Source organism: Capricornis sumatraensis, chromosome 8 (assembly GCF_032405125.1).
Source record: "Capricornis sumatraensis isolate serow.1 chromosome 8, serow.2, whole genome shotgun sequence".
Classification (NCBI taxonomy): Eukaryota; Metazoa; Chordata; class Mammalia; order Artiodactyla; family Bovidae; genus Capricornis; species Capricornis sumatraensis.
Genome location: NC_091076.1, coordinates 7,047,039 through 7,071,290, shown reverse-complemented (window position 1 = coordinate 7,071,290; position 24,252 = coordinate 7,047,039). Strand labels below are relative to the sequence as shown.

The window sequence follows — 24,252 nt, the reverse complement described above, 5'->3', positions numbered from 1 at the left end:
GCGGCCCCAGGAAGCGCCCCCCGCCCGCCCGCCCGCCGCGGCGCGGCCCACCCCGGCGCCTCCGCCCGCCCCTCAGCGGATTCCTGAGCCCGCGCCAGGGGGAGGGACCCCGACCCCCCGCTTCTCCGCCCCTGGCCGGCCGCAGGCCCCCACCCGGTCCCCCGCGGCGCCGCCCGGAGCCGCCTCCCGGCGCCTGGCCAGGGTCCCCCAGCGCTCGATGCTGGGGGCATTGGTCCTGATGCCAGGCCCCCGGCTCACTTAGGAGTCCGCAGGCTTTCACTGTGCGCACCCCAAAATGTCATCCTGCACACCTAGACCCTACCTAATCTGTGCCCCAGGAGTTCTTGGGCACCCACACCTCAATGCCGGGGGCCCCAGACTCTGCGCCTCCCAGAATGTCACCCTGGGCACCTGGACCCCACCAAATAATCCTGGGACTTCCGGATTCTCACTCTGCACCCTCCGGAATGTGATTCTGGACACCTGGACAGTCAATCTGGAAACACCAAATCTTTGTCCAGGGTTCCCAGACCCTCGCCTTAAGAACAGATGCTCCCGGGTCCAGAACTGTCCATCTCGGTCCCTTCTCCCCTCCATCCCTAGGGCTGTAGTCAGCCAGGCGGTCCCTTCACTCCAGAACGGCCTCCTCCGAGACCTCAGTCCACGAGACTACATCAGTTTGGGGCGGGGGCGGCAATTCACTTTTGGCCCAGAATGAATGGAAGCCCCTGAGAAGGCGGGCAGGGCTGAACTCGGGCGTGCTGGACGCCAGGGTCCGGGTCCGGTGCCCTCGCCTGCCTGGCCATCCTCCCGCCAGCGTCCCCCGCTACCCACACATCCCGCCCCCAGTCCCCGGGTTTCTGCCTACTCCCGAAGCAGCGGGAGAGCCCTAAGGGGCGGGGCTTGGGCGGAGATGGCCCCCAGGAAGGGGCGGGGTCTTGCCCTGCCCACGTCTCAGGGCGGGGCCAGACGGGAAAGGGCTGCGTGTCCAGGGATTTCCCTCCTGGAAGCAGGCGGCGTGCGGGAAATGCCGAGTCCTCGGTTCCCTTTCCCACCCCTGTTTATCCTCACAGTCACCCTCATTAGCAGCCCTGTCCGGTGAGTAGGAGAGGACGTGCCGATGGGTCCTAGGATGAGCCTTCAGGATTCAGTGTGAACTGCAAAGCACCCTCCCACCTCCAAATACTTCCCAGCACCACCACCCGCCAGCGGTGGGGGAGAGGAGGCTAAAAATAATAAGTCTTTAAAACCCAAAAGACAGTAACAAGTGCTGGAGAGGATATGGAGAAATTGGAACCCTCACACTGTGAGTGGGAATGTAAGATGGGGCGGCTGCTGTGGAAAACAGTCTGGCAGTTCCTCAAAAATGTTAGCACATGACCCAGCAATTTCACTTCTAGGTGTATATACACAGGGGGATTGAAAACATATGTCCAAACACACACACAAATCTGTACACAGTGTTCATAGTAACACTATTCATAAGTGTTGAAAATATAGAACCAAAGGAATGTTCATCTATTGATGAAAGGAGAAACAAAAAATGACGATAGAATATTATTCTGCCATAAAAAGGAATGAAGTACTGATATGTGCTACAACATGGATGAATCTCGAACATGACACCAGTTGAAAGAAGCCCGACAGAAAAGGCCACGTATTCCATTTTTATGACACAACCAGAATAGGCAAATCTGAAAAACAAAGTAGGTTAGTGATTGCCAGGGGAGAGGAGAATGTGAGAATGACTTCTGATGGGTATGGGATTTCTTTTGGGGTGATGAGAATGCTCTGAAATTAGACAGTGGTGATGGTTGCACAGTTATGCAAGTTCATGAAAAATCACGGAATTATCTAAGCACTTTAAAATAGTAAATTTTATGGTATGTGAATTATACCTCCATAAAACTTATTTATTTAGACTGTGCTGGGTCTTCACTGCTGCTGGAGGGCTTTCTCTAGTTGCACTGAATGGGCTTCCCACTGCGGTGGCTTCTCTTGTTGCGGAGCACAGGCTCTAGGGTACGCAGGCTTCATTCAGTAGGTGCAACTCCCAGGCTCTAGAGCATAGGCTCAATAGTTGTGGCTGACGGGCTCAGTTGCCCTGCAGCTTGTGGGATCTTCCCAGGCCAGGAATTGAACCTGCATCTCAACCACTGGGCAAGCAGGAAGGAACCTAGCGCTGTTATTTTAAACCTCCAGCTCTGGGGCTGACGGGGGGCCCTTAGTCATAGGTCATACATGGCTAAAACCAGCTTGGGAGACATGACTGGGAACTAGAATCATGGAGCCAGGTACCCTTCTGTAGATAATCTGCCTACTGCAGTTTTTCAATTTATTTATTTATTTATGGCTGTGCTGGGTCTTTGGTGCTGCGTGCGGGCTTTCTCTGGTTGCAGTGAGCCGGGCTTCTCTTCTTTGTGGTGTACGGGCTTTTCATGGAAGTGGCTTCTCTTGTTGCAAAGCACAGGATTTAGGGGCACAGGCTTCAGTAGTTGCAGCACATAGGCTCAGTAGTTTTGGCTCCCAGGCTCTAGAGCACAGGCTCGGCAGTTGAGGTTTGCAGCGTTAGTTGTCCCTCTGCATGTGGCATCTTCCTGGATTCCAGGGATTGAACCCATGTTCCCAGGATGGGCAGACAGATTCTTATCCACTGAACCACCAGGGAAGTCCTCTACTGCGTTTTAATAAAGTCAGCATCATTCTCTTTTTTTTTTTCCCCAGGGGAGACCCTTGGCTTACTACATGGTATGTGTTTTGGGAGGATCAAAAAAGGGGATCACAATCCAGGATAGAGGATGCTTGGGGCTGGTGCACGGGGATGATCCAGAGAGATGATATGGGGTGGGAGGTGGGAGGGGGGTTCAGGATTGGGAACTCATGTACACCTGTGGCGGATCCATGTCAATGTATGGCAAAACCAATACAGTATTGTAAAGCAAAATAAAGAAAATAAATAAATTTTTTTTAAAAGGGGATCACAAAAGGGTCCCTTTTGTACAGCAAAAAGGGACCTCACGGCTTTGGGAAGATTCCCAATGAACGAAGAAATGAGGTAATCAGCACATGAATGAATGGATCCCTTCCCCTGGCTCCCATCCCCATGGAAACCCCAGAAAACCAGTTCTTTTTCTCGCCTGTCTCTGGTCTTGGATGCTGGTTCTCAGACTGAAGCTCCATGTGAGAGCCCCTGAACCCACTTCAAGGCACAAGTGACAGGTGTTAAACACCCCTGCCCAGGCCTCAGCCTCCAGCCTGGCTCTGTCTGAGGTGCCAATCCTGCTATCTTCCTGCTTCCTGAAGCCCATTCACATACCCCTTCCCCGTCCCCAGACTGTGACAAGAATGAAGAACAGAGGTCGGAGCTGCCACTTGCTGTCCCCTGGACCCTGAACTTTTTTAGTTTAAAAAAAAAAAAGGACTAATCACTAAGCCAGCAAATCCCCCCTTAGCCAGCTCTGCATGCGGCCCCTTCCTGGGTGCTGAGGATACGAGCAAGGCAGACACATCCGGTGTGGCTGGGATGCGGACGCCCAGTAGACACAGGCACACTGGGGGCTCAAGGGGCTGCAGGTTATACCACAGGATAGGCGAGCTTCATGGATGTGATGACCCCTGAGCCGACTGAGCTTTGTAGTAGGGTGAGCAAGAATGCTTCCTGGGGGGTGCTGACCACCATTCACACCCCCCCATCATTAGGGCCTGTGGCTCCCATAGCCCTGTTTCCCCCTCCAGGTACCAATGGCCCTATATTGTCACTGTCCACTTAGCATCTGTCTCCTCCCGTCTCCTTAAGGCCAGATCCATCTCCACATCCTTAGGACTGCCCAGGACAGGGTTGGCAGAGAGTCTCTGTTGAATAAAGACAACAGGTGGAGTGGGGTACTGGCAGGCAGGGGCTGTGCCGGGACAGAAGCCTGAAGCCCTCTTGTGCATGTGTGCGGGGGTCCTCCTCCCCCTCCTGACCTGGTTTCCCTTTTGTGGTTTCTCCAGCTCCACCCTCTCAGCCCCTCCACCTTGGTCTGCAGTTTCCTGCCCCAGACACTCTAGTCTGCCGCATCATGGCACCAACCGTCCATCTCTCCTGCCTCCTGGCCCTGCTGGTGGCAGGCCTGGCTCAAGGCATCAAGGGCTCCCTCAGGGGCCAGGTAAGTGTCCCCAACTTTCTCCCCATGCCTGGGGCTCACCCCGGCAGAAACAGGGCTTTGTTCCTATTTCTCAGAGGGAGTGACTGAGACTGAGGGGATGACCCACGTGCTCAGGTCCACACAGGGAGAGAAGCGGGTGAACCGGCTGCTCCCCTAGTCCAGTCCCAGCTCGGGTGGGAGCTGAGGTGTGGTCCCGGCCATGACTCCTCACCTCACCCCCTCCCCACTGCTCTTTTTACACCCCCCGCCCCCGGCCCTGCACCGCCACCCAGGACTCAGGTCCCCAGCCACTGGAGCTGAAAGAGGTCTTCAGATTGTTTCAGATGCAGTACAACCGGAGTTATCCAAATCCAGCAGGTATCCCGGGGCACGTGCGTCTCCAGTCCAAACCCCTGCTCTCATTTAACAGGCAAGGAAATTCAGGCTCAGGCTGGGGAATGCATTTGGCCAAAGCCACTCAGGACAGTGACGCAGGGCTGGGAGTGTACTCCCTGGTTTCCCAAATGCACAAGCGGGGACAAGATCCTCCTTGGCTATGAACCTGGAGGGAGGTGGTAGCTGTTGGGGGTTTGACTGGTCTGAGAGGATGGTCATGTCCAGAGCCACTTTCCTGTGACTGCAGCAGCAGGAAACTGCTAGTCATCCAGCAAGCACCCAGGGTTACCCATTTTGTGGACTCCCTCTCCACCCCCATGTGTTGCCAGCCCTGGTCCTGCCCTCTGGATCTCATCTCCCATGGGGGAGGTCTGTGGGCACCTTTCAGCCCGACTTCCTGTGCCAGGGACTTGCCCAACCCTCCCCTGCGATGTTCCAGCCACAGACTTGCGGCCAGAGGTGTGAAGTAGAGACAGAGATGACCTGGCAGGAAGTTGGTCTCTGACCACCCACCTTTCCTTTGTCACTAGCCTTCCGACCTTTCACTTGGCTTCTTCCCCAGGTGGGCAGATACTCTCTACCTGCCTTCAACAAAACCCCAACCCAGGGGGGCTGGGGAGCCACTTCCTTGGTCCAGGTGTCTGTAGCAGGGTCTGCAAGGACCATAGGAAAGGAGCCAGTGCTTACCTGGGAGAGTGTGGGGGGGAAGCCAAACTGATGGCCGCTTCCTGTCCCTGGGGGCTTGCGAGCCAGCCTAGGACAACCTCCTTTCGGTCTAGAGCACGCCCGCCGCCTGGACATCTTCGCCCAAAACCTGGCCAAGGCTCAGCGGCTGCAGGAGGAGGACCTGGGCACGGCCGAGTTTGGGGTGACTCAATTCAGTGACCTCACAGGTACTGGACTCCTGGCAATGGGTGGTAGGCAGGGAAGAGGATATTCCCCAGCAGATACCAGGCTGACTTGGCTTCTGTTCCCCAGAGGGACTCCCGAGGGCCAGAGGCCTGGGGGTTTGCCCTGAATCTGAGATCAGAGCAGGAACTCTGTGGAGGCCTGGGTGGTAGCCCAGCTCACAGAGACACTGGGTGCAGGACTGTGCACCCCAGCAAGGAACGTGGCCTCCCTCCAGGCCTCAGGGTCCTTATCTTTCTGCCTCCCAGGGCATTACAGGGACTCAAATGGCTCAGGATGTGGATGGCTGGGGTAGGAGGCAGAATGGGGGGGAGGGGTCAAAACAGTGAACTTCATGGCCCCATGTGTCCCCAGAGGAGGAGTTTGTCCAGCTTTATGGAAGCCGGCTGGCTGGAGAGGCCCTAGGTGTGAGCAGAAAGGTGGGGTCTGAAGAGTGGGGGGAGTCACAGCCTCCGACCTGTGACTGGAGGAACAAACCTAACACCATCTCACCTGTCAGGAACCAGGTATCTGCCTCCACCCCAAGCCCAGCAGCCTGGCCCAATCCAGCCCCAGGGCGGGGGTGGTGTGGGGAGGCAGGGAGGAGAGGGCCTGCAGTCTACCCACCCCCACCACCGCCATCCTTTCACCACCAGGGAAACTGCAACTGTTGCTGGGCCATGGCAGCAGCAGGCAACATTGAGGCCCTGTGGGCCATCAGCTCCCATCACCCTGTGGAGGTCTCCGTGCAGCGTATGGCTGGGGGCAGGGGTGGGCGTGGGGGGCCAAAGGAGGCGGGGGTGCCTGAGGCCTGGGCACACACATTGTCCCTCCTGGCACCAGAGCTGCTCGACTGTGACCGCTGCGGGAACGGCTGCAAGGGTGGCTTCGTCTGGGATGCGTTCCTCACTGTCCTCAATAACAGTGAGTGCCTGGCTGCTCTGGGCAGTCATGGTGGGGGAAGGATGGGGTGGGTACTGTTCCCGAGCTGAACTGAGCCTCCTCCTGGGTCTCGCTTATCTCTAGGCGGCCTGGCCAGTGAGAAGGACTATCCATTTGTTGGGAGTGGCAAAACCCACAGGTGCCTGGCTGAGAAGCACAAGAAGGTGGCCTGGATCCAGGATTTCATAATGCTGCAGGCCGGCGAGCAGAGTGCGGGCAGGATGGGGACACAGGCGGGCACAGGGGGGAGATGGACAGGGACAGACGGGGCTACAGACAGAGACAGAGGGATCTCTGGGGGCGGGGGCTAGAGGGTGGGAAAGAGGAAGGGATAGACAGAGATGCCCATGAGCCGAGAGCAGGGGATGAAGGAGCAGCAGGGCTAGATGGCACCTTCCACCCCCAGGCATCGCCAGGCACTTGGCCACCCAAGGCCCCATCACCGTGACCATCAATGTGAAGCTACTGCAGGTGAGATAAGGTAGGGAGTGGGGCGGGGGGAGAGGGGTGTATATAGGGGATGTGGCCCCAGACTCGGCCTCTCTGCCCCTGCAGCAATACCAGAAGGGTGTGATCAAGGCCACACCTACCACCTGTGACCCCAGACATGTGGATCATTCTGTCCTGCTGGTGGGTTTTGGTAAAACCAAGTCGGTGGAGGGGAGGCAGGGGAAGGCGGCCTCGTTCGGATCCTACACTCGCCCTCGCCGCTCCATGGCATACTGGACCCTGAAGAACTCCTGGGGGCCTCACTGGGGTGAGGAGGTGAGTGTGGTCTATTGGGGGCAGACAGGGCAGGACAGACCTCTCCCCGCTGTCTGGCGCTGATGGGCCCTAACTTCTTAGGGCTATTTCCGGCTGCATCGAGGGAGTAACACCTGCGGCATCACCAAGTACCCGGTCACTGCCAGAGTGGACATACCTAAGAAGAAGCAACAAGTCTCTTGCCCTCCCTGAGGCTGCCTGGCTGCCCCTTGGCTCTCTCCTGCTGTGCCAATTACCTTCCTCTGCCACCTGCCCCAAGGTTTTTGCCTAGTCTCCCAGTATTCTTGCTGGGGATTGAATAAAGCAAGACAAGACCCCTGTCTTTGGAGTGGACACGGCTGGGGTGGGGAAATGGATGGGGAGCGAGTAGATACTGTTCTCTGACATGTCCTTGTCCCTGTGGGGTCAACGGACACATACATCCTCATACACCGTGACACTCAAAGAGATGTACGTGTGCAACGGGCACACACATCCATGCGCGGACCCATGTGTGTACCCACTCACAGCCTCCTCCAAAGTCATGGCAACTTTATTGTCAGTGTGGCCAGGGTGGGGGGAGGGGCCTCAGTCATGATAGAGGCGCAGGAGGCAGCCACGGAGGGTGCCCATGTAGCGGTCCCAGAGCGCCTGGTGCCTGCAATGGTAACAGTTAGGGTGTTGGCTGATGTTGACTGGATCCCCATGACCCTGCTCCACGTGCTCTCAACACCTTCACTCGTTTAATCCTCACAGGATTCCTATAAGCCTTACTGCTGTCACCCCCAGCTTATGTCTGAAGGAACGGAGGCACACAGAGAGAAAGGAACTTGTCAAGATCAGGTCAGTTTCTCAGTGATGGAGCTGAGACTCTGGTCAACAGAGTGACTTCCAACCCCAGGACCAAAGAACAGGGAACTCAGAGTCTGCAGGAGGGCTGGGCCCCAGCAGGAGGCCAGCACGATAAAGAAGCCTGAGATCTCTCACCGGAAGCCATCCAGGGAGTGGACCGAAGCCGAATACTGATTCAGGAAGAGACGCACGTCATTCAACGGCCAGTGGTCGGAGCGGCAGGGTTCCACGAACTGTGGGTCCAAGGTAACATCCAGCACTGGTACAGCCCAGGGACAGGCCAGGATGGGGTCAGAGGGCAGCCAGCAGGACAACTCACCTTCTCCACGAGGTCTACAAACAGGTCTCTGACATCCTTATTGTGGGTCAGCTTGGCGGCCACATTCACCAGCCCCCGGGACAGGTTCTGTGGGGGAGGGAGCCTGGGAGTTCTGCCTGCTGTCTGAGAGGCTGGGGGCTGAGACCACATCTATCCACCTCCCTCAATCAAGTAATTCCCCAGCATTTAAGAGCTGGCTCCCCCCAGGGGCAGGCAGAGGGAACAGCAGCACCACCTAAGGCCAACAGCAGAGCCGCTGTGGGGCAGGGCTCTGGATGCTGAAGATGCCCCAGGGACAGAGGCTGGACTGGGCCACAGACCTTGAAGTTGGCTTCCATCTCTGAAAAGACACCAAGCTTCCCCCGGAGGGCAGTGCACACCAGGCTGAAGGAAGACAGGGTCAAGGCCCGCGCCGCCTGGGCGCCCACCTCAGGCCCCGCCCCACAGACCCCTAGGGTCACCTCTTGTGCAGGTCTAGAAGGTCCTTGTCAGCCACAAGCACCTTGAGCTCCTTCAAGTCCTGGAGAAACTCCTTGTCTAAGTCCATGTCCATGTCATCCACCTGGGAGTCTAAGTGAGGCCGATGAAGGGAATTGAGGTGCGAGATTAAAAAATGCCTCCTGTGATAACCTGAGCCTTCCACCCTACCACTTCATGGCATCCCACAAGACAAAAGAGCACGCTGGGTGTGAGAGAGCTGGAGGGACTGGCCCCAAGCCAGAGAGACGCTATGGGTCCCTTGTCTGCAGAGAAGCTGTGTGTGGCGGCGCTGGGCCATGAGCAGAAGCGGCTGGGCAGGGGCCCTGAAGAAGAAAGGCTGCTGGGAACGGGGGCCTGCACCTGGGTCAGTGGGGGCCTCACCGACGGCTCCGAGGGTCCAGTTCTGGATCATGAGCTCAGCACAGAAGGCAAAGTCCCCAAAGCTCAGATACTGCAGTTTTTTCTTCCCTGTCTCAAAGCGATTGTTGGCAAAGAAGACGATGGCTGCATAGTCCCTGCGGGGTGGGGAGCGGGGGGTGGGGTGTCCATCAAGGCTTGAAATTCCTTCTTACCAAGCAGCTCTCAGCTACAACATCAGCGGGACCTCTGTGTTCTGGCCTCTCTCTACCCTAACTCACTGTGTGACGGGTTTCAAGTCACATCTCTCTGGGCCTCCTCCTCTGGGCAAAGAGAAGGTTTCAGCCTGGGTCTCCTAAGGGACACGGTGGGAGACCACAGGGTAACAGCGACCATTTAGTGAGTACTTACTAAGCCCCAAGGGCTGTGCCATCATGAGCTTTACCCATGGCACCTCACAACAGTCCAGCTGGTGAGTGGCCAGGCTAGGATTTGAACCCAGGCCAGTCTGAACCAAAGTACAGCCCAAGAGAGGGATAACCATTGCCCCCCCTACAGCATGGAGGTCATGTGGCTTGGGGCAGAAAATAAAGGTCAGCTTCAGGGCACAAGGAAGGAGTGTGCAGGAGGGGGAGGCAGTTGGCCCCTCACCTGGCCAGCCGATCGGACAGGAGGAAGTGCTGCTGGATGTTATCCACCAGGGAGCCCCGCATTTCCTCCACCACCTTGAAGACGCGCTTAAAGTTGTCAAACTGCAGGGCAGTTAGAGGAGGAGGAAGGACTGGTCAGGTTGCTCACCCAATAAACTGTTTGGTGAGTATCCCTCTGTCACTGAACCACCTATCCAATCACCAGACACTGATGGAGTATTTGTTATTGCTTCAACAAACTATTACCTCCTGCATTGGCAGGTGGATTCTTTACCAATATGCCACCTGGAAAGCCCCATTAATTATTAATATCTCTTACCAATTCCCCAAATGTTCACCAGCTTCTACCATCTTGCCTTGGATAAATGTTTACTCACTCTTATCAATAAATTCACCCCTATTTTAGCATCATGCTCTCTAGTTCTTCACTAGTTTGTGCTGAAAATGGCCTTCCTGGCTAAGCCCTAGAAACTCGAAAAAGAGCAAATACTAAGCCATCTTGGGGAGCTCACAGGAGTCACAGAGGAAAATGCTAAAGGCCCACTAGAAGGGTTACTTCTTCCTGGCACCACTGGCAAGGCTTTTGGAGAAGGTGGTATATGACCACCCCCCTCAACCCCTGACCCTGCCTTAGATTTCAAGGGGTATATATGTCCTAAAATAATACCTTGGAAAAATAATACAGGTAGGGGCAGATGAGCAAAAGAAAGCCAGGGGCTGGGGAGTCTAGAGAAGGAGGCAGGGACAGGATGATAGGAGGGTCTGAAGGTCGAGACCAAGGAATGTGGCTGCTATAGGAAAGAATGGGAGCCATTCAAAGTTCGTGAGCAGAAGAAAGCTAAGGTAAAAATGTAGGCTTCTGAGAGGTCACTCTGGCTCAAGAGTAGGGGATGGCTTGGAAGGGGCAAAAAGAGAGGAGAGTGGAAATGAAGGCACTGCCACAGAAGTGTTGGAGTGGGCTGGAGGTGAGGCAGGAACCAAAGGGATGGCGCAGAGGGGCGGGCTGCAGATGGGTGCAGTGTCCACCTGTCTCCGGCAGCTCTTGAGGGTGATGCCTGTTTTGGTGCTGATATCATCCAGGTCTTTCTTGGTGCCCTTGGACAGCTTTTTGCCCAGCACCTCCCGCACGAAGGCCTCGTCAAAGGCATAATACCTGTGGGGAGTTGGGGACACTACTGACTTTCCATAAAAAGAGGGGAGAGGAGAGCTGGCAGGACCTGGGTTTGGCCCCTTCTGCTCTCAACTTTCTCCCGGCTTGGGTAAGTCCCGACCGTCCCCGGGCCTCATCGTCAGCCTGCAAAATGGATACATGGTCAGACTGGTTGGCGTCCCCACCACCCGCCAGGTGAGCACCTCTCAATGAGCAGCGCCTGTCGAGAGGGCGGGATCTGGAAAATGAGCTGGTGAAGCAGCTTGGGCGGCGCGTGGAGCAGGCGCTCGAGCATGTGGAAAGTCCGGTAGTGGTCCATGGTGTCGCTCTGCAGCACCGCTGCTGTGGCGCCGGTCTGCTCCAGAATTCCCGAGCGCACCCTCAGAGCCACCGCGTCGCTCACTGGGAAGCGAGCGCTGGCATCAGGCCCCGCCCCGCCGACCCTAGAAATTCTTCAGGGATTTCAGCCCCGAGCCCCAGGCATTTCATACTCCCAGGCCTCTGCCCACTGCCCTATAGGATGCCTAGTCCTGGTTCGGCCCCCTCTCCCATTCAAAACAACCGCTCCGCCAGACTGGCTACCCGTCAGCCCCCCACAGACCCGAATAACCGTCCAGCCAAAGGCGATACACGTCCTCGTCGATGAGGGTCGTGTTCCCCACGAAGATGTCCAGCTCGCTGGTCATGGCGACGCCCGGACCCGGGCGCTACCGCAGCGCCCCAGCAGGAGCGAGCACTGCCCGGGCCCGGCGCGCCGCCGCCGGGCCACTTCCGGGAGCACTGACATTCGTCTCCCGGCACCCGGAGCCAGAAGAGGACCACTTCCGGGACAGAGCTAGTCTGGGCAGGAGCCGCGAGGAAAGAGGCTGAAGCGGAGACGGTTGGGTAGCCCCTCCTCCCAGCGGGAGGGGGAGTCTCGGGTTCCTCGGTTCCAAGCCCAGCCCAGCCCACCCCACCCTCACGCCGGCCGGGTTTGCAGGAGGGCATCCAGAGCCAAGGCCTCTGGCTAGTTGCCCCTGTCCCGGCAACCTTCACCCTCAAATCCTCCTGGTTGTTCTGTGCCCTTTTGCGGGGAGCCCCACTACTTTGACCTGTATCCTGAATGTAGGAGCTCCACAGGGCTCTATGGGGTTCCTTGGTGGCTCAGCGATAAAAAATCCACCCGCCAATACAGGAGATGCTAGTTCGACCCTTGGATCGGGAAGATCCCCTGGAGAAGGAAATAGCTACCCACTCCAGTATTCTTGCCTGGGCAGTCCTTGGGGTCGTGAGAGTCGGACACGACTGAGGGACTAAACAACAGGGCTCTATCCTGAATCTTTTTTATGCAAAAAAAGTTGTCTGGCCCGTCTTCAAGGGCCCTTGCTGAGGGCCCCTGAGTCCATCCTGCAGATGAGCCCCTCTCCTGAACATGGGGTACCTACTCCCATGGTTTTAAGCCAACCGCCCCACCGCCACCCCTCCAACTAATGATCTCCCTGATACAGCTTAGAGCTCTGTCTGGAAGTCCACATCCACCAATCTGTAACTCTTTCCACTCTGTTCCCCACAGCCAGACCTGTTGGTTTCCTTATCTGTTCAGCAGCCCCTACATCCACCCTGTTCTCATACCAGAAATCTGGGCTTTCTCCCAGACTCTTCTCTCTCCACATTCAAGTCTGCTGATTTGCCTCCTGAATATTTCTAGTATCTGTTTTGTCCTCTCCACCCCCACTGTCGTGTCCAAGCCCAGTCCTTCTGCATAGCTCTCCTTGCCCACTGACACATTGTTCTCAGTAATCTTTCTGCCTACATCCCCTCCCTGTGGTCCATCCCCTCCCTGTGGTCCATCCCACACAGAGCAGCCCAATCAACCTTTTTTAAAAATGTATTTTCAAAAATGTTACTCCCCTGCTGAAATCCTTACTGGTCTGTGTAAATGCTCCATCTTAGTATTTAAAGCCCTTAAGAATTTGGCTTCTGACTGCCATTGTTGCCTTCCTCTCTTACCACTTTCTCTAAGAACTGCCTTTCCAAAACAAACACGAAAAACCAGTTTACTCTGGCTGTTCCTAAAGCATGGTGGCTCTTTCAGTCCCCAGACTTTCATCGTGCTATTCTCTCTTCCTCAAATAGCTCTCTCATGACTTGGCAAAGTCCTATACATCTTTCAGGGTCCCCTCAGGTAGCACCTCTTTGGGGAAAGCTTCCCAGGTGGCCTTAGAACCTGCCTGCCAATGCAGGAGACATGAGATGTGGGTTCCATCCCGAGGTCGGGAGGCTCCCCTGAAGGAGGGCATGGCACCCCACTCCAGTATTCTTGCCTCGAGAATCCCCATGGACAGAGGAGCCTGCCAGGCTACAGTCCGTAGAGTCGCAGAATCTGACACGTCTGAGGCGACTTAGCACGCACTTTGTGGGTGGGGGCAGCCCCTCAAAATGTGGTCTTCCTCCATTTGCTTCTTCATCGCAGCTTGTCGCCTCTGCCAGATCAAGACCTCTTTAAGGACAGTATAAGGATATGACTCAAGTTTATTTCTGCATAGCCCTTACACACAATAAAAGTTTACTGAACAAACAGATCCGTGTATGCCCCTCCCACCGGACAGGAAACGGTCTGTGCTCAGAGTAGGCTGATGATGTGAGCCAGGACGTTTGGACTTCAGTTTCCAAGGACTGAAAGCGATGCTCAGTGAGTGGAGACTCTACAGTTTGAGCAAAGCTGGGAAGGATGGAAAGGCGATCCGTCTGGATTTTGTCAGAGGGTGGGTGGCAGAGTCGCGGGTCGACACTGGAATCTTGGTTCTCAGTGGGAGCCGAGAGGCCTGGGCTCGAGCTTGATGCGGTTTAGAACTGGAAGGTACGAAGCGCCTAGTTTAGGGCTCACTGGCACCGAGGACGGGGACACGGATACTGAGTCAGCGAGCATCAGAAACACCGCGGTCCGAAGTGGGCGGGGAAAGGCTTCATTCTGGGAGCCTGGACCCCACCCCTTTCCGAGGGCGCTAGCCCGGATTGGCTGTTTGTCCTTGACGTCACGGGGCCCCTCCCCGGCGCGCGCCCCGCCGCGTGCCCGCCCCCTCGCGGGCGCTGCATCCTACGCTAGCTCCGCCACAGCTTGTCCACTGAGCGGGTGCCTGAGCCCCAGCGGCGGGGAGGTCGTCGTGGGGCTCCTGGGCCGCGGCGGCGGGCAGGCGATGCTCCAGAGGCTTAGGCAGCCATGGAGGCCGAGACGGGTGGCCTGGAGGAGCTGACGGATGAAGAGATGGCGGCTCTGGGCAAGGAGGAGCTGGTGCGGCGCCTGCGGCGGGAGGAGGCGGCGCGCCTGGCGGCTCTGGTGCAGCGCGGCCGCCTCATGCAGGAGGTGAATCGGCAGCTACAGGGTCACCTGGGCGAGATCCGCGAGCTCAAGCAGCTCAACCGGCGCCTACAGGCCGAGAACCGCGAGCTGCGCGACCTCTGCTGCTTCCTGGACTCGGAGCGCCAGCGCGGGCGGCGTGCCGCGCGCCAGTGGCAGCTCTTCGGGACCCAAGCATCCCGAGCCGTGCGCGAGGATCTAGGCGGTTGTTGGCAGAAGCTGGCCGAGCTGGAAGGCCGCCAGGAGGAGCTGCTGCGGGAGAACCTGGCGCTCAAGGAGCTCTGTCTGGCTCTGGGCGAAGAGTGGGGTCCCCGAGGCGGCTCCGGCGTCTCGGGGGGCTCTGGCGCTGGGCCGACACCCGAGCTGGCCTTGCCCCCCTGCGGTCCTCGTGACCTGGGCGATGGAAGCTCCAGTACCGGCAGCGTGGGCAGCCCCGATCAGTTGCCCCTGGCCTGCTCCCCAGATGATTGAGGGCACAGCTTCCCGCCGAAGCCCACCCGGATTGCTCCTCAAGCGACGAGACTGCGGTGGACCTGGGGACCCGGACGCCGCCCCAGCTGCGCACGAAGGGCCGATGGAATGGACTTAGAAACCCTAACACTGAGGAAGGCCCCTGGCTCTCGCTGGCGGGGCAGTAGGGGGACTGGAGGCTGGAGTGGTGGGACTTACTGGGGGCTGGGTGGAGGCTAATAAACTGAGGCGGAAGCAGAGCCCATGGCCCGGGCGCGTCTGTTTGGAAATCGCCGGAGTTGAGACAAGGGCAGGGACCATTGGGGGGTACCATTCCCATCTGCAGGGACTGTAGAACTAAGGTGGCTGACTCCCGCATATTACCTCGGTCCTGGGGCGGGATGTGGGACAGTGGTGAGCCATTGGCTCCCCCCATCAGGCCCCAGGACAGGCCGTGATCCGGCCCCAGAAGTGGCTCCAGCTCCCTTCCCGGTTCCTTCCTGTCCAAGACAATGGGGCAGGAAGCAGGTGCCGGGGGCCTAAAACCCACTCAGCCGCCTCTCGAGAGGCTGGAAGGGGCCTAACAGCGCCCTCCGGTGGCACACGCCGGAGCACTGTGGGTCCCCCACCGGAAGGAGGATAATCCTCTTGGCTTGGCACCTCACAGCACTTCTCTTCCTCTTCTCAGTCCTGGAGATGAGGCAGAACAGATGTAGCCTCATTTGTCAGATAAGAAAATCGAGGAGGTCCAGAAATATCATTTTGTCCAAGGTCAGGTAGTGAGTTGGTGGAGCTGAAATGGGAGCCTGAGGCTTCTGGTTCCAAATGGTCTCCCTTTAGCCTCTGGGTCCAACGAGAGCAGGCTAGAGCTTCAAGCCTTTTATTCCATTTTGGCAGGTTTGTATAAAAATACTCTTTTTAGGAAAATAAATAGCAGCTGCCCACGCTGTGGAGGCTTGGAGCTAAAGTCTTCTCAGAGCTGGGGGCTGCAGGTCAGCTCTGGCACTCTCCTGAGCCGTTCCTTTTAGGAGGCGCTGGCAGAGTGTCCTGGCTCAATAACCTGGTGCTGCTGGCAGTGGGGCTAGGTGAGTTAGTGTTCTAGGCTGGTAGAGTATCATCTTCTGTCAGGGGTAGGGTTGGGTGGATCACAGGAAGAGATGATGAAGACCATAGGGGTGATCTGCAGAGGATTAGGGCTCCAGAGGACCTCAGAATCTACAAAGTCCCTTGGGAGCTGCCTGGAATTTTCTCCAACAAATGGGAACTATTTTGTCTCGGATTTAGTGCAAATTGTGCTAGAGGCCAGCTCTGGAGAACCAGTGGGCAGCTTTGGCTCTACTAGGAAGCAAAATATGCTCAGTCTTGTCTGGAGGGATGGAGAAGAATCTGCTGGGGTTGAATATGGGATATGATCCAGGCCAGCTGGACCAATGAGCAGGGAAATACTGGTTAGGGTGGCACCCACAGGGAGGGGGAGCTGGGGTACCTCATAAGGCCAAGAGGGTTGGGGAGCCCAGGGGATCAGAAGAGGGGTCCCCACTGCTGCTGCTACTCTTGCGATGGGCTGAGGCACAGGGCTCTGGCGTGCTGGGGTAGGTGAAGACCAGACTGGGGGTGAAAGGAGTCAGGGAGGGTGTGGTCATGAGCGTGGGAGTGTGCAATGCTTCGGGTTCAAGTACAGGCCCTGGAGAAAGAGAGATACATGGCACAGGGCGGGAGGGGCCTGGCGGGCTGCTGGTGCCGCTGGCACCACCTGTGCAGCTGGTTTCGCTCTCTTTGGCCCCTTCTGGGATTTTGCAGATGGGGCGGTGGGCTTCGAGCACCAGCTCCAGGCGCTCCTTCTGCTTCTGCAGCTCCTCAATTTCTCGCTGCAGTCCAGATTTCTCATCCTCCAGTTTGTCGGTCTCCTGTGGATGATAAGGAAAGGAGTCAAGAAGAGGGCTGAATGTCGCAGAGCCTCCCGCGGTGGTAGTGATTGGCAGGTTGGGGCGGGGGGGAGGGGAGGCTGGGGGGAGTAGAGAGTCTCCATCAAGTCTGGACTACAATTCCCATGAGCCCATGGGAGAAAATGGGCACGGTTCCCATCAGGCTCGGGGGCACCTTCGAAGGGTATTGTCCGGCCTGCTTCAGCTCTGCTGTGTTCAGAGCGAGACACGCTCCAACTAATTTTTAACCACTTTTTCCTGGTCGCAGTGCCACTCCAACGGGGAGCTTGGGGGAGGGGATGTATCTAAAGGCGCCCCCTGCGGCCCTTGGGAACTGGGGACCCTCTGAGGTTGGGTGGGCCAGGACCAGGGCACCCTCTGCACTTGCTGGTGCTCACCGCCTGCAGGAAGTCGGTCAGTTCTTTCCTCCGGTTCCTACACTTGGCCGCGGCTAGCTTGTTCCTCTCCCGCCTCACTCGACGGCGTTCCTCCTCCTCGGGGCTGATCTGGGGGAAGGAGGGTTGCAGAGCAGTGAGGTGGACTTTGTGCTGCCGGCCCAGTGGTAGGACCCTGGCGGGTCCTCAGATTGCACTCTGGGGACCTCCCCAACCTGACCGGTTCCGTATTTAGTAAACTTGGATTAGTCAAATTTCCTCCTCGCTCCCCGCTTTTGCTTCCTGTGATTCCTCTGGGAATGTCTTCCCTGCTGCTGCTGCTGCTGCTGCTGCTAAGTCGTGTCGGTTGTGTCCGACTCTGTGCAATCCCATAGACGGCAGCCCACCAGGCTCCTCCGTCCCTGGGATTCTCCAGGCAAGAACACTGGAGTGGGTTGCCATTTCCTTCTCCAGTGCATGCAAGTGAAAAGTGAAAGTGAAGTCGCTCAGTCGTGCCTGACTTAGCGACCCCACGGACAATGTCCTCCCTGTCCCTCTATAAATCCTAAGCCTCCTCTCCCAGGACTCAACTGAGATCCCTCAGGCCACCACGACCCTTTCTGGAAGTCTTCTTTCATTCCACAGCTATAAGTGGCTGTTGCAGCCACTCTTTTTCAAAGGAACCTCATTCTTTTCAGTCACTCGATAACCAAACCTCCTCTTCCCCAGAGGATGTAAGCACTAAGAGGGGCTAATGAGAGCTTCTATGTAGTTATTTATTGGGAACCTACTGTGTGCCAGCTAAGTGCTTTACATGAATCCTTAACCCAGCTTCTCTTATAAGGAGCCAAAGGCCAGGGATGATGAATAACTTGTTTGTGGTTACAGAGCAGAAATTAAAATCCATGCACTCTGGGGTCCAGAGTGGTCCCCAGTGGTTCCCTGGTGGTCCAGTGGTTAAGAATCTGCTTTGCAATGCCAGGGACACTGGTTTGATCCCTGGTCCAGGAAGATTCCACATGCTGCAGAGCAACTAAGCCTGTGTACCACAACTACTGAGCCAGCGCTCTAGAGCCTGTGCTCCACAACAAGAGAGGCCAACACAATGAGAAACCTGCACAACCACAAGGAAAAGTAGCCCCTGCTTGCTGCAGCTAGAGAAAGCTTGGCAGCAACGAAGATCCACCAAAGCCAAAAAATAAAATACATAAGTCTTCTAAAAAATCGATGCACTCTATTTAACACTGAGAAAGGGGCCAGCTGATGGACACCACCTCTCCCGAAAAGGAGCCCATTCATAGCCCATCTAGGAGTACCCAGGATCAAAGAGACGGGGCTGAAGGAAGTCCAGGAGCCTGCCTCTGGGGCTTACACCATGGTCTCCTTCCATCTGGTCACAAAAGCCAGCCATTCTTTTTCTGAAAAGCTGCCCCTGACTAATCACACATCTTTCTCAGGATTCTAACTGTCTGTTCCATCCTCTACCCTGCTGTCAGAGCAAACTCATTAAGAGGCAGCCCTCACCTACTACAGTCTCAGATACTGAAATGCCCCAGGGACAGGAAAGAGGAACCAGTCCCTTAAAGACCCTCTTAATCATTTATTTGGGCAAAGACTTTATTACTAGCAGTGAGCAGCCAAAAACCCTGGTTTGGAAGGCAAGCTTTCCTAGTTCTTTCAACGTCAAGCCTTCTCTTACCTCCTGGTGAGACACTGTGGCTTGGTGGGTATGATCTGACTTTAGAATTGGAAAGTCCTGTCTCATTACTCACTCCTTGTGTGACTTTGGGCAAGTGACTATCTCTCTGTGCCTTCATCTCCTTAGCTGTAAAATGGGGGAAAGCCAGGGTTCATTCCCAAGAGGGTTTTTGTGAGGATTAAATGAGTTAGAGAAATGGAGAGAGTAGCTGAAGGAAACCCTTTCTATTCTCTTCTCAGCAACACAGACAGCATAAGCCCACCCTCTCCGTACCTGTCATCAGGTGGAGCCCCTCTACTGCCCCCACAGCTTTCCACATATACACCTTACATGTTCTCACCTCTACCTCCATTTCTGCTCCTGCCATCCCCTCTACCTGGAATGTCTTTTCTATCATCTTTCTCCCTATGCAAATCCTACCCATCCTTCTAGGCTAATATGCCTCCACCTCCAGGAAGCCTTCCCTGATCCAAAAGTGACTGCATTGTCCTCTGGGTCTCCCAGGGGCTCTCATCACTTTTTGTCTTGGCCAATAATAATCAGTGGACCTATTCTCTCCACACCCCTTCTCAGCTTGTGTTCTGCTTCTGGACAAGAGTTTATTTTCTGCACCTCAGCTCCCCTGTGGACTCGAGAACCTTCGTGAGCTCCTCTGCTTCTTACCTGTTCACAGGGCCGGCGACGTACCCCTGGAGTTGGGCCCAGGGCCCGGATGACTCCTGGCCGGGGCTGCGGGGGACTGTACGGGGGATAGGCCAGAGGCCTGGGGTAGCTGCTGGGTCCCAGGAAGTGAGGCTGAACCATCCACTGAAGCTCCTGGTTGCCACTCACAGTGTTGATGCTTGGCACGAGGTGGAACTTCTGAGGGATAAGACATGGAGGGCCAGGCATAAGGTCTGTGTGAATTGAGGGGCTTCCAGTAATAAAGTGTGAATTCCAGGTGCTGTCCCAGCCACTTTAAAAATACTGACTCCTTATAATTTGCACAGCAGTATCTTCATTTTAAGGGCTTCCCTGGTGGCTCAGCGATAAAGAATCTGCCTGCATTTCTGATGCCAATGCAGGAGATGCAGGTTTGACCCCTGAGTCAGGGAGATATCACTTGGTGGAGAAAAAGGCAACCCACTCCAGTATTCTTGCCTGGAGAATCCCATGGACAGGGGAGCCTGGTGGGCTGCAGTCCATGGGGTTGCAAAGAGTCGGACACGACTTAGTGACTAAACAACAACAAATCTTCATTTTCAGACAGGAAAACAGTTGTCCCTAGACAGACAGTCAATAAGTGGGAAGTGAGGTTTGGGCCCAGGTGGTCAGGGTCTTACCAACTCCTGCACCCTGCTTGAGTCCCATCTGCACAAAGAAGATAATGACAGCCCCAGGAAGACACCCTGGGGAAGGAAATGGCAACCTGCTCCAGCATTCTTCCCTGGGAAATCCCATGAACAGAGCAGCCTGCCAGGCTACAGTCCATGGGATCGAAAAAAGTCAGACACAACTGAGCAACTAAGCACAAGTTCAAGGGTGACTATGAGAATCAGGTAAGAGAATGTGTGGGCGACAGAGCCTGGCAAGTGGCAGGTACCCAACATACAGGGGCCATGGTAGGCAAGAGCCACTGCTCTGGGTTCAAGCTAGCCCAGTTCTGATCTTAGCTCAGCCATTTACTGGCTGTCAGGGTAAATTATTTATCCTCAATATGCCTCAATTTCCTTGTTTTTAATATTGTCATAGGTGAGGATCATTTCCCTGATGCCAAGAGGTACCCTTCAGTAGCTCTGAGGTCACAGTTTAATTGACAAATTAAAAAAAAAAATAGTGGCACAAAATAACAGGTTTTAAAATCAATGGGGTCTTAGATTCTGTGAAACAAGGTAAAAAATGAGGTGGAAAGTGCCCAGCACAATGCAAGACTGCACAATATGCGCTGCTACGATTCTTTCAGCCAGAAATGTGAGGAATGGGTTGAGATAGGGACTCAGTGTTCCGGAGGAGAACTGAGTTCAAGCCCTGGGGCTGGGCCCTGGGTGTGGGCACCCAGCCGTCCGGGAAGGTCCCTCAAGCCCAGGCAAGTCTAGACAGCAGTGTCCCCGGCTCAGCGCTGCGGGCCCAGTGGCCCAATGACCCTAGTTCCCGGCCTACGTACCGCCGGCGGCATCTCCCGCTCCCGACGTTGTCAGGGCCCGGGCCGCTCCGGGCCAGGAAGGGAGGGGCGCCCGGTGTGAGTCACCCACCGTGACTCGGCCGCCGTGACTCGGCGGAACGGACGCCGCTCCTTCCCTCCCCTAGCGACACGTGCTCAAGCCCCTCGACAGGAAATGGGCACCTGCAGCCTCCCGGGTCCCCCCAACCGGCAGCGGGCGCCGTTCGGTGTCGAGAGTCGGGGGCGCGGGAGTTGCCGGTTGCATGACCCCGCGCACGTCCTGGCACCTCGCGGCCTCCACGCGCCCCAACCCGTAAAGGAGTCAAGAGCCAGTCTCCCGGAGCCCACCAGCTCCACTGCGGCTGGACGGGAATGAGGACTTGGCGATGAGGTGGCGAGGGACAAACAGGCAGGCACACGGACGACCACAGACAGACTGCCCAGGATTCCCAGTCTGTCTGGGCAAGCCGGCTGGGGGAGCCAGTTCGTGGGGACCTCTCGGCCGCGGCTCAGACTCCGGACCTCGGAAATGTCGTCCGAGATGGATCGGACCCTCTCTGATCCGGTCGGGTCTGGGACTAATGCCGGGCCAAAGAGGTCCCCTTCCGAAGCAGATGGGACAAAGAAATTAACGGTGAACAGGAGGAAGGAGAGGAGGTAACAGAGACGGAGGGACAGAGAGACAACGGACAGAGGGGAAGGGGGACGCGCGCTTGGGCCGATGCTCGCAGAGATGTGTTCTTCCCGCCGAGCGTGCTCTGCTGAGCTGTGGGGCAGAAAGTGCCTTTGGACAGCGGAGAGTGGGCAGGATTCGCTGCCGCCGCGAGACCTGGTCCCTCCCCCGGTTCCCGGTCCCAGTCCCCAAGTGTGCCGGAGAGGCCCGCGCTCTCCTCGGCGCTGTCCACCTGTGGACTCCAGGTGTCTGGTTCCTCTCACCTGCTGGCCTGTGGCCGGGGGCTGCGTCGGGCCGCCGTACGCACCGCCGGCGCCGGAGCTCGGTCCGGGTTCCCCGTAGTCTCGGAACATGCCCTGGGTTGGCGGCTCTGTGGGGTCCGCGTCGGCGGCTTCGGTTCTGACTCACTCGCTCCTCGCGGAGTCTTTTCTTTTTATGAATGAAAAGTCCTCGGGCTGAACCACTTCTACTGGGGGGGTGGGCGGGGGAGGGCGGACTTTTCGCCGCGGCTCTGGTCACCTCCAGGCTCCACCTCTCCAGACGCGCCGCCTTTTATCAATCCGCCCTGAACTCTTCTGTCGCCTCCCACAGTCCAGTAGCCGACTGACTCTCGGTGGGGAAAAGGGGCGGATCTGGCGGCTCCCAGGGACAGCCGCGGGCCCGCCCCCTCTGACGTAGCTGCCCAAACATGGTGCGATTTCCTCGCCGCGCCCAGGTGGAGCGAAGGATTCCCCCGCGGACCTACGCACCTGCAAGCTGCCGGGCGCCCCGCCCCGCCCCGCCTAGCCCCGCCCAGCCCTCAAGAGCCGACTTAGCCTTCGCCGCCACCCTCCCTCCCCCACCGCGGTCCCCCCCGCAGCCCCACTGCTTGGTCTAGCCTAGTGTTTGCATGCGTAAAATGGGACAAAATAATCACGGAGCGACCTTGCCACGCGTGGGAAGTTGGAATGAAGAATGTGAAAGAAGTCTGGAAACTGTACATCGGATTATAAATGTGATTGATGTTACTAGTATTACCATCATCATCGCCTGCTGGGTGCTTATTCATGCCCGGAACCATGCTACTGCCATCCAAGTCGTGACATGAGTCCCCTTCACTGGCGCTGTTTTAAGGTTCAGGTATACGAAAAAGTGAACAAATGACAAACCAGAGTTACAAAAATGATGTGTATTTTAAATAATTACAAGGACATGTTAATACTTTGAACTACCCACAAATACAATGCAATACAATCGCCTTACTCTCAGGATAATTTCAGGAGCTGTAGCAAGTTTTAATTCAGAGCCCCTACCAGTAGTGATAGCCTGTCAACTGAACCACTGGACACAGTTCTGTGTTCTGATAAACGCCATCTTCCTTAAATAGTGTAGCTGCTCTTCCAGGACTGTGTTGTCATCAGCCTTGTTTGGAGATTATGTCAAAGGTCTGTGTGAATGTGAGGCCAGGACCAAGTGTCAACAACCAAAAACCAACAACTCTGGGAGGCAGGTGCCTTTATCAGCCCCATTTTGCAGATGGGGAAACTGAGGCCTGAACAGAGTAAGGAGCTGCTGGAGTCACGCAACTACAGAGAGAGAGAGAGCTGGGCTGTCCTGCTTTCCACTGGTGCTTCCTTTTGATTGGCTCCAATTTTGTCCTCACAGAAGGGAGATTTCAGGAAGATGGGGTCCTGGACTGCCTTCCTCAGGGACAGAGGCCGCGGTTGGTGGACGTATCCAGGACTGAGAACCAAGAGGCCAGCTTGGCCCTGGGCTTCCAATCCCAGAGCTACCATTTTCTGTCTCTGTTACCCTGGGCAAGTCACCTTCCTTCTGAGTCCTGCTCCCAGTGGGAATAATTGAGCCTCCTGCTGACCTCATGGGGCGGCTGTGGGATCAAATGAGATCACCAAATGTGAAAGTGCCTTGTAAGCTGTAAAGTGAGGCACTCTCAGAAGGTGGTTACCAATCTGCTGCCTCTCCCTTTTCCTTATCCTGCTCATTGTCATTGTCTAAAAAGAAAAGAAACCACCAGCAGTTTACCAGAATGAGAAATACATGGGTGTGTGTATGTGTATGTGTGTGTGAGTGTGCATGCATGCATATGTGCACGCATGTGTGCATAAGTGGCGGGGAGAGGCAGTGTGATTCATGGAAAAGAACGTATGTGCTGGAATCATACACCTGGGTTCTGAGTTCGAATTCTGCTTAGGCTACTTGCCAGCTGTATGACCTTGGTGAGGCGCACAATCTCTCAGAGCCTCATCTGTGAACTGAGAACATCTGATAACTACAAAATGATAAACATCTCAGGGTTGTTGGAGAATAGATATCAAATAATGTCCCATGCTGCGTACAGTATATAGTAAGAATTTGACAAATAGAAACAAAAAATGCATGTTGAAAAAAAGCCCCATGGGTGGAAGCTTTGGGGTTCTGATCACATGCTAAGGTACTTGTGCACACGCACACACACTGATATCTGAAATCCTTGGCTGAGCCCAAGCAGGACAGGTCAGAGTGACAGAGGCAGACAGTGGTGGCACATGGGAAGCCTAACAAAGGTCAGCCTTGACTGCATTTGTCTGCTGGCTCCAGAAACACAGCCTGGGACAGTGACTGAGCAGGGGCTCAGGTCTCAAGTATGTGTGTGTGTGTATATGTGTGTGTGTGTGTATGATTACATGGCTCTGAAAGTCCCTTCCTGCTCTAACCGTCGGTGGAGCCACAAGGAGGTCTTTTCAGAGGCTGCACATTCCAAGCTTCTCAG

At 56.0% G+C, this 24,252-nt stretch overlaps 4 protein-coding genes across 9 annotated transcripts; 2 read left to right on the top strand and 2 right to left on the bottom strand.

Annotated features, from left to right (window-relative positions):
- The first annotated feature begins 4,061 nt into the window (after positions 1–4,061).
- Positions 4,062–7,310, top strand: CTSW (cathepsin W). Its single transcript, XM_068978328.1, has 10 exons — positions 4,062–4,148; positions 4,421–4,505; positions 5,303–5,416; positions 5,787–5,938; positions 6,068–6,164; positions 6,255–6,335; positions 6,438–6,563; positions 6,760–6,824; positions 6,909–7,118; positions 7,200–7,310. Exons 1-10 carry the CDS (start codon positions 4,062–4,064, stop codon positions 7,308–7,310), a joined length of 1,128 nt encoding a protein of 375 aa, XP_068834429.1.
- A 326-nt stretch (positions 7,311–7,636) lies between these two features.
- FIBP (FGF1 intracellular binding protein) lies at positions 7,637–11,655 on the bottom strand. Of its 2 annotated transcripts, none has more exons than XM_068977718.1 (10): positions 11,507–11,655; positions 11,109–11,307; positions 10,782–10,908; positions 9,757–9,857; positions 9,109–9,263; positions 8,730–8,838; positions 8,589–8,652; positions 8,269–8,355; positions 8,085–8,182; positions 7,637–7,755 (listed from the first exon to the last, which is right to left on the bottom strand). In XM_068977718.1, exons 1-10 carry the CDS (start codon positions 11,589–11,591, stop codon positions 7,686–7,688), a joined length of 1,095 nt encoding a protein of 364 aa, XP_068833819.1. In that variant the 5' UTR covers positions 11,592–11,655; the 3' UTR covers positions 7,637–7,685. The 2 variants fall into 2 exon arrangements, with proteins under 2 accessions (XP_068833819.1, XP_068833820.1); XM_068977719.1 differs by having other exon boundaries at positions 9,130–9,263.
- A 2,318-nt stretch (positions 11,656–13,973) lies between these two features.
- Positions 13,974–14,932, top strand: CCDC85B (coiled-coil domain containing 85B). The gene has a single exon (XM_068978204.1). It carries the CDS (start codon positions 14,105–14,107, stop codon positions 14,711–14,713), a length of 609 nt encoding a protein of 202 aa, XP_068834305.1. The 5' UTR covers positions 13,974–14,104; the 3' UTR covers positions 14,714–14,932.
- A 1,171-nt stretch (positions 14,933–16,103) lies between these two features.
- On the bottom strand, positions 16,104–21,900 carry FOSL1 (FOS like 1, AP-1 transcription factor subunit). Of its 5 annotated transcripts, none has more exons than XM_068978539.1 (4): positions 21,767–21,900; positions 19,354–19,551; positions 17,016–17,123; positions 16,104–16,599 (listed from the first exon to the last, which is right to left on the bottom strand). In XM_068978539.1, the coding sequence occupies exons 1-4, from the start codon at positions 21,854–21,856 to the stop codon at positions 16,180–16,182; spliced, it is 816 nt and encodes a 271-aa protein (XP_068834640.1). In that variant the 5' UTR covers positions 21,857–21,900; the 3' UTR covers positions 16,104–16,179. The 5 variants fall into 5 exon arrangements, with proteins under 5 accessions (XP_068834640.1, XP_068834641.1, XP_068834643.1 ...); XM_068978544.1 differs by having other exon boundaries at positions 16,507–16,599; positions 17,016–17,118; XM_068978540.1 differs by lacking the exon at positions 17,016–17,123.
- Positions 21,901–24,252: the final 2,352 nt, after the last annotated feature.